This window comes from Cygnus atratus, chromosome 22, assembly GCF_013377495.2.
Source record: "Cygnus atratus isolate AKBS03 ecotype Queensland, Australia chromosome 22, CAtr_DNAZoo_HiC_assembly, whole genome shotgun sequence".
Taxonomy (NCBI): domain Eukaryota; kingdom Metazoa; phylum Chordata; class Aves; order Anseriformes; family Anatidae; genus Cygnus; species Cygnus atratus.
The window spans coordinates 5,075,720-5,084,343 of record NC_066383.1 but is presented as its reverse complement, the minus strand read 5'-3'; the positions used below and the strand labels follow the sequence as shown (position 1 = coordinate 5,084,343).

Sequence of the window (8,624 nt, the reverse complement as noted above, 5' to 3'; positions counted from 1 at the left end):
CCATCCCAACGCAGGGGCCCGGGGGAAGGAGGACGAGATCAATACCCCAGGCTCACTCCCTCCTGCCCTAGCTACCAAGGCTTTGCTTATCAGCGGGAGAGGATATCGGAAAAGTGGCAATCAACGCAGGCGAAGCAACGTATCTACGGGCTCGGGCTGCTGCTGGAAGAGTTATGAGCCGCCCGCATGCTCTGACCGAAAGAAAGAGAGAAAGAAAAAAAACCAAAAAAATCAAGTGTAAACACATGACAATTAAGTCTTAGTGGTATAATAAAAGCACGGGGCCTGTCCCGAGCCCCTGCAGCACCGCGGGCAGGGTGGGAGCGCTGCCCCCCCGGCTGCAGCCCGGGGCTGGAGGCTGCAGGGTGCGCGCCCGCAGCCAGGGCAGCAGCGGCTGCGAGAAGGGGCCAGCGCTGCTTCGAGCCATCGCGGGGGGGAAAAAAAAATATGTCAGCAATAAATACTCCTCGTCTTTCTTTTAAAAAGAACGCTCCGACAAAGACGGAAAAGGAAAAGGCAGGAGGTGATAAATGGGAGGAGGAAAATGGCAGCTCCGGTTCCCTGCCCTGCTATCAGCCCGCGCACCCGGGGCTTGTTTTGGGGCTTTCCTCCCCCTTCTCTCCTCATTTTCCTTTTATTGAGTCATTAAAACCTGGGAGCGGGTCCCCCAGGCGCGCAGCGGGCGATGGGAACAGCACCCAGACCCCGCTGGGAACAACGTGCTCAGGAAGAAAAGTCCTTCCACCCGACAATGGCACCTCCGCTCCCTTCGCCACGAGCTTCTCTGGCCTCTGTCCTGCGGACAGCCCGGCTGGCCCCCTCCCCGGGTTAAAACAAAGAAGAAGACGACAACATACAAACAAATTCCAGTGTTTCAGGGGTGTGGGAGTGGGAGGAGGAACCTCGGGGAGGGACGCGGGGCCGAAGGGCCCCCTGAGCTATGAAGACACGAACAGAGTGTAATATACAGGCTGGGCACCAGTCGTTAAAGCAAATAGTAACACCTACGCCACCGACCAATACAAACACCACAGAAGGGGACGAAAAAGTCGTCGAGAGAAATTAAAAAGGCAAAACCAAAACCGAGGAAATAATTACCCGACCTCCCACCTCCCGGCCCGTCCCCGCCCCCCCCCCCCCCAAAAAAAAAAATAACAAAACAAAAAATGATCTGTAAGCAAAGCTTTCCCCGCGCCCCCACCCCCCACCCCCATGTCCCCCCCCCCCCCACCCGCTCGCCAGCGCCGGAGCCTCCGAAGTCCGTGGGGGGCGTGCGGGGGGGCGCGTGCCGGGGGCGCGGGGGGCCCCGCTGCTGGGCTCGGCGGCGACGCGGGGGGAGCTGGCGGGCGCGTGTCTGCGTGCGGGCGCGTGGCTGGAGCCAGGAGGCGAGCTACACGTACCACTCCTTTTTGGAAATGAAGGATCCGTCGTTCTGCGACACCATGTTCTCGGCGATGTCGAGCTGCTCGGGGTCGTACTGGAAGCCGAGTGTCCTTTCGTCGTAGGGCTCGGGGTGCGCCTCGCCCTCGTCCACCGTGAAGTAAGGCCGCTTGGCGTCCTCCTCGTACTTGTTGGGGCCGCCCAGCTTGCGCTCGCCTCCCGCGTCCTCGTCCTCGTCTTCGTAGGTGCTGCCGCCCAGCGGGCCCGGCTTCTTCTCGTCGTCCGAGTCGTCGGGGTACTGCAGGTTTTGGGCCATGGGGGGGTGATGCTGCGGGATGCCGGCCTTGCTGTAGCCGTTGCCGTACACGTGCTTCTTTGTGCTGTAGTCACCCTTGAAGGTGTGACGCCGGCGCCGGAGTACCACAAAAAGCACCACGGCCACCACCAGGACCAGCGAGACGCCTCCCACTATGCCCCCGATCACGGGGGTGGGGATGTTCGGCTGCACCATGGATTTGCGATCATCGATTGGAGACGGGGTGTAGGGAAATTCTGGGTAGGAAAAGACAGATGGAAGGGGGAACAGTGTCAAACCATGCGGAAACGCGCCCTCCCTCCGTGCTCTCATTGCCATTTTTTTTGGGTGGGGTGGGTGGGTGGGGGGGGGGGGAGGGAAGATGAGGGTAAGGAACAGGGAAGGGAAAAAGCAGGGAAAGGGGAGAAGGGTGCGTCAGAGCAGGGGTCAGAGCAGGAGCTCTGCCCCAGCACGGGGATGCGGCCATGCCGTGCCAAGCTCGCCAAGCTGCATGCAGGAGCCCAGCAGGCTGGAAGCGGCGTTTCCCTCCCCACCCCTCCCGGTTCCTCCAGGCGTGCTCGGATCCCACACCCCCGACGCCATCGGTCCGGGCGCTTTCCGTTTTACGGGGAGGTTTCGCGCCTACCGACAGCCCGACGATGCTCCGGCGCGGGGAGCGGGACCCCAAACCCACCCGGCGGCGGGCACCGAGCGGCTGCGGTGCTTTGTGTCCCCCTCCTCGGCATCCCAGCCCACCCCGAGCCCAACCCCGAGGGCAGCAGCACCTCGTCGCCCCCCCACCCACACCCCACGGCCGTGCGGTGATGCTCGGGGTGGGGGCTGGCTGCCCGGCGGCGCAGGGACACCAACCTCCCCCCCCTTCTGCTCCTGCGGCCGGCACGGTGCCACGGCTCAAGCTAATCTTGTTCCGACAGACACCCTGACCCGCTCGTAAACGAACAATGCTAAAAAGAGAAGGAGAGAGACGGGAAAGCAGCTCCCTCATCTTTCACGCGGTTTGAGCCACGCTTTTTGGCACAGATAAAAGTCTGATCCGGGACGTAAGTCACCCTTCCCAGCCCTCCCTTGGCGCAGACACAGCCCCTGGCCGAACTCTGCTTGCTTTCTCCAGCTGCCCGTCGAGCAGCGGTGTCCAGGAGGCTTCAAGCACCAAGTGGCTGTCTCCGTCCTTCACCTGCCTCCGAATTCCAGCAGCAGATGCCAGGTTAACACCCCCTGGCACCCCTAGGTAAGGGGGGTCCCCGGCGCCCATCCTGCGTGATGCCGGTCACTTTTGGGTTCTGCTGTGCCCAGACCCTCCACCCCTGCCCCCCATCCACGTGGGCAGTGGGAGAAGGGAGGGAGAGGAGACACTGACAGCATGAACAGACCGCGGGACCGGCACCCAGCAGCATCCCAGGACCAGCAGCACGGCACCTGGGCTGCTCCGACCACCAGCCCCTGCCCTCGCACGCCGAGCTCGGCCCCCCCACGCTGCTCCCTCCACACCCCAGCCCTGTCTCCCAGCCCTGCTCGGAGCCACAAGCCCTTAATGCTGCTCAGGACCCTCCCGGCCCTCACTTTTTACCCGGCAGGCGCAGAAGGACTAGCGACCTCAGCACGTCCTCCTACAAGAGCAGCCAGGATGGGCGATGGGCTGGGAGGGGTTGAAAGAAAGCGGATACGAGGCCGAATCTGCTTTCTGTCCCCTCGTCACGGGCCCGTGGGAGTCTGCTGCTGGCAGCCAAGTTTCTGCATTAGGGCAGGAAATCCTGGACAAGGGAGAGCAGTGCAGGGAGCGGGGCTGCCCTGCAGCACAAGTTAGCCCAGCCACGAAGGGAGAGGGGAGAAAAGCGTTTGCTTCCTCTCCGCAGAGGCAGTTCCAGAAAACAGCTGCACGTTTTGGACAAGGGTTCTGAACCCGAGCAGTCGCTGGCCTGATCTTTCTGGCGCAAGCGTTTTGCTCGTGCCTGAGAGCTGTTTCACTCCTGCCTTTCCCGAGACATCGTCCCAGCAACAGCATCGTGGTTTCTGCAGCGCTGACTTGCCTCGAGCGAAGCCTCACGAGCCTGAAAGCAGGCGCAGAGCAGCACAGTGGGCAGAACGGGCTGGGGGGCAGGCAGATGGAAGGCTCCCTGCTGCGGCCAGAACAAGGAGAAAGATGCTGCGCAGGCAGGAGTCAGCATCTCTTTCCAAAGACAGCCCCCGGAGCAGGAGTGAGGGCATGCGTTTCAGCACAGGGAGCTGAGGCTGGGCTCTGGGAAGCCAAAACCACATGTTGCTTCAACAGAAGGCTTGTCACAGCCAGCTGCTTAATGCAAAGCCTCTCTGCCGAGCCAGCAAGAAATGTCACGTCCATCCCCTGCTAGTCCTGGCTGCCGAGGGCTCCGCTTCTACCACGCGAGCATCCGCGCAGCATCCAGCCCTGCCCGTGCCAGCTCCCGCCCCAGCCCTGCAGTCCCGTGGAGCCCAGACCCCAAAGCCTGGAGCTGGAGGGGTGCAGGGAAAGGCCAGCGAGCTGCCCCACACCCCGGGGGCGATGTCGGTGATGTCTTACCCCCACCTACAAAACTCTGATCTGAAGCTCCGCGCACTCCTTCCAAAGGCGCTTGGCCCACTTTTCCATTACCAGCCTCGTTATCAGCCCGGGCTGGAGGCACGAAACGGAAGGGCGAATGTTTTCCTGCCTCTCCCGTATATATTTATTTTCTCCTGCCCTTTGTGCTGCCCGCCCCTGAGATAACGCTCGCCTACCTGCCACCCCCGTGCCAGGGCCACCGCCGCGGACACGGCAGCCAACGCGCCGCTCTTGGGCTTTCACACCTTCTTCGGCTGAACCTATTTTCTGCTCAGCTCCCATCCCCGTCCTCCTCGCAGTGGCCCACTTCCCATGCCAGAGAAAACCAAAACCAAACCGTGGGAAGAGAGGGATTAGAAAGACGGGAAGCCCGCAGCCAAAATCACCCCCTTCCTCCCCAAACCGGTCCCCCTCCGTCACCCACCCGCGCTCCGAGCCTGCGGGACCGAGGGGCTCAGGGGGCGCAGAGGGGGAACGGGGCCAGGCCTGGTGTGTGGGGGGGGCGGTCAGAAATGGGTAAAAAAAAAGAGGAAAGAGTGATCCAGGGTGGGCCGAGGCGTGCCACCGCCGCTGGATGGCGGTGCAGACCACCGCTGCCTCCCCGCGCCCCTCTCCGTGGCCTCTGGGCGCCGGGCACCCTCCTGCGGGCTGCAAGGCTTGGATGAGCCGGGACGGGAGAGGGACCCTTGGGTGCCTCTGTGCTGCGACAAGGACACCGAGGACACCGCCAGGCTCCCTCGTGGCTCGGGACGGGGTCTGGTTCTCGGCACGCAGCCACTGTCGCCAGCCCCAGAAAGGGGAGGCAGGGTGCTGCCCACCCGCTGCCCACCCGCTTTCGTGCACGGGGCGTAAAGGAGAGCGCAGGCGCGGGCCGGGGAGAGAGGGGGAAGTGTGGGAAAAGGATCCCCTTTTTGTGTCCGAGGGGTGCGTGAAATTTTTGGAGACCGGTGCGATGCCTGAGCGTGCTGGGGGCCCCCATGTGAAAAATCCATTAGGAAGAGTCTGGAGAGAACTGAAGCCGCTGTGAAAAGCGGAGGGGGGAAACAGGAGACGGCAGAGCGCAGGGAGGGGGAACAAGCCGGGCTTTAATGCCAGCATAAAGAGCCTCCCCTCCTCCTGCTCCCCCCCCCCCCCCCAGCCCTCATAAAAACAGGGAGCGCTGTGTGAATAGGAATTAGAGCAGCAACACTATCTGCCCGCTGCCCGGCTCTGCCAGCTGTTGCTTTCGGCCCAGCTCCCTGTCCCCGTGCCAGCTCCCGCACGGCTCGGGGCGGCAGCTGGGAGCTGGAAGGCTGGGGATGGCCCCCGGGGCTTCGCTCCGGTTCCCTTTGATCCCACCGGCATCGCCCTGTCCTGCTCCTGCCTCCCCCCGGGAGGGGGCTCGGGGGCTTCTCCGGCTGCCGGGAACCGGGAGCTGGCAGCGCCCAGGGGCGTAGCAGCGCGGACGAAGCCGACCGTCCCCATCACGAGGGTGGCTTCGGGAAATGCACGTGCTAAAATCGCTCCTTTCTGTTAATGGCTGGTTGCCAGCACAAAAAGGGACCTATGCAGATCACGCCGCCCGCCCATGCATCCCTCAGCTACGGCTCTTTGAACCTGCTGGCCGATTTCTGTACTATCCGATGGAGAAGGAGCCAGAATTATCCCAATCACACAGCTCTCGGAGAGATCCCAGGTGGGACCCCCGGCAGAGGTGGCACCTAAACCTCATTAGACGTCAGAGAACCCACAGGGACAAGAGCCTGCTCCCAAGGGCAGGCAGGGCCCCGATCAGAAAAAAATGAATGTATTTTTAGCCACCAGATTATTCTTCTATGATAAACAGGTAAGCCCTTTCGAAAGCCCTCCTGCTCATCGCACTGCTTGGATATTTTAAAAGGTGCTGCTTCCTGTGGACACGTCTCTTCGTGAAGTCACAATCCCACCCTCTTCCCTTCAATCAAGGGCCAAGGAGAAACTCAGCACCACCAGCCGAGGTTCTCGCTGGAGCCAGAGGCGTCGAGGAAAATGTCACACTCCATGAGAAATCACCTTTCGGATACGTGCCAGCCCAAGCTGCTCCTTGCACGGAGCTCCTCCGGAGGAAGGCTCTGGATTTCCTCGTGCCTCGCGGAGCCCCCCCCCCCCGCAGCAGCAGCTGGTAGGGGCGAGCAGCAGCTCTGGGGAGGAGCAGGAGCCCTAAAACCAAGAGGTCCCCAGCTCCCAGGTGGCACCAAGCGAACGCAGTGGTTTCATTTTATTATTTTTAGGAGATGGATTGCTGGCGGCAACCTGTCCGTGCAAGCACTGTCCACGCCAAATTATCCCGGGACTTTGACCCGTTCTGCTCGTGAGTCACGATAGGGAGAAACCTCTGCACCTGCCCCAGCCCAGACAGGGCTGGTTGGAGAACCTGGCGGCATTGCTGCTCTTTTCCTTCTCAGCATCCCACCTCCTGCCGCGGGGGGCTCCTGCCTTCCCGTCCCCGAGCAGGGCACTCCTGCTCTCCTTGTGCCGCAGCGGCGCAGGGAGGAGAGGAGGCAGAGGGGGGAGAACAAACCGCTGGCGACTAATCCAGCAGCGCAGCAGCTGCCGCTGGCGTGTCAGAGTGTGACGGCTTTCAGGCCAGACGCCAAGCGAGCCTGAGGTTTTAATCTCCCCGCCAGGTCACCTACCGCTTGTCAATCAGGCGCCGCTCCCGCGGGGGCCCTTGGCACGGATGCCAGCAGACGGGGTGCAGCAGACGCCGTCCGGAGGGTCAGCATCAGGCAGAGCCCCCCCGGCCGGCTGCCCTTAGCCCCCTGCCCTGCGTCCTCTTAGCTGGAGCAGCCCTGGGTGCTGGGCGGTGGCTGGGCTGGGGTGCACCCGCTGGGGGACGGGCTGTGACGCTGCCCAGAGAGCGCTTTTTCTCGTGCACGGAGCCCGTCGCAACCCCACGGGCTGTTTGCTGTGACCTTGCTGCGCTGGGCTGGCTGGCGGTGTGTAAATAACTCCCTGCTGCGAGCTCCCGCAGCTCTCCCCCACCCCGCGGGCAGGGCTCCAGAGCTGCCCACGGGCACAACGAGGCGGGCGCTGCCCGCACGGACCAGCACGGAGCCTCCCGTCCTTGCGCCACTCTTGCAGGGTGCACACACGTGGAGCCCTGTCCCCTGCCGACCTGGGGTGCACCCACCAGCTCCAGCCCCGCGATTCTCTCTCGGCTTTGAAGCCTGCCTGCTGGAGAGGCGAAGCTCTGAGAGCATCCTCCTCCTGCTGAAGCCACGGCACGAGCGCACGGATGCCCCCAACCCGCACACGCACCCCGCTGGGTATGCACACCCGCGTGCCCGAGGGCCAGGGCATACAATAATCGTATCGCGGGGCAATAAACGCTGCTGCGCACCAGCAGGCCCATCCCGGCGCATGCCCACCAACACGTGCACGCTCACACGTGCCCGTGCACCGACGTTCACGCACGGCTGCGCGGCAGGGCAGCCTCACGAAAGGCGTGCAGCTTTTGGGGGCCGCACACAGCCGTGCACACGGATGGGCCCTCCCCTCCGTGCAGGGCTGCCACACGCGTGTGCAAGCACGCAGGGCACGCGGGCAGCCCCAGGCAGTCTATACCCCCAGCCTTTTATTATGTCACCCGCCCGCCCGTAATAAATAGCTACATGTCACACTACATGGCTTGGCTGCGACTGACAAAGGTCCTGCAAGGCAGGAGAAGCTATTACAGGAACAGATTGCAGGAGTAAAATATTAAATTTCCACTTATCAAGCCCTTTAATACGTTCGAACTCGAACAGAAGCGTGCAGCCGCCTCCCCCCGGAACGAATCGGGGCTGACCCAGCCCTGCTCCTCCTCCCGGGGGCTGGGATGGAGGATGCTGGGCGGCTGCTGCAGGTTTTTCTCTGCACCAACCTTCCGTGGTTTTTTTGTGTTGTTTTTTTTTTTTTTTTTTTTTTTTCTCCCCAGGCTGGCTGCTCACTAGATTGAACTCCGTTTACGGCATGCATCTCTTGAAAGATGCTTCGTGGTCCGCTGACAATCCCTAAATTGTCTGCAAGACCCAAACAAATGTACCTGTAATAGCTGAGAGAGGGCGGCTGAGCCCTCCCCAGCACTGGCCTAATCGGTCCTGAGGGAGAGCTGGATAAACATATTCAGATCCAATGAATTATTAAAAGCGTGGCGGTTTTTATTTTTTTTTAACACGGTGGAGCCCTGGCTTAGCGTGCTGGCTGCTCCCTGCTCCTAGCGGGGGCTGCTGGTGTGTCCTTCCGTCCCTCTTGCTTAATCTCAGCACCACAGTTTGGATTTTTAGGAATAAACTAGGAATACAGGCAGACATCCACCCAAAGTTGTTCCCTAGGAACCCCACCGGTGCCCACTCCACTTGCCAGTGCTGT

General features: G+C 62.0%; 1 protein-coding gene across 1 annotated transcript in view; it reads right to left on the bottom strand.

The window, feature by feature from the left end:
• Positions 1–1,312: 1,312 nt before the first annotated feature.
• Positions 1,313–8,624, bottom strand: part of LOC118252481 (nectin-1) — a 55,528-nt gene continuing 48,216 nt past the window's right edge. Inside the window, exon 6 of the mRNA XM_035555779.2 lies at positions 1,313–1,932. Coding sequence (XP_035411672.1) covers positions 1,391–1,932 — 542 coding nt within the window. The 3' untranslated portion in view covers positions 1,313–1,390. The remainder of the gene's footprint in view (positions 1,933–8,624) is intronic.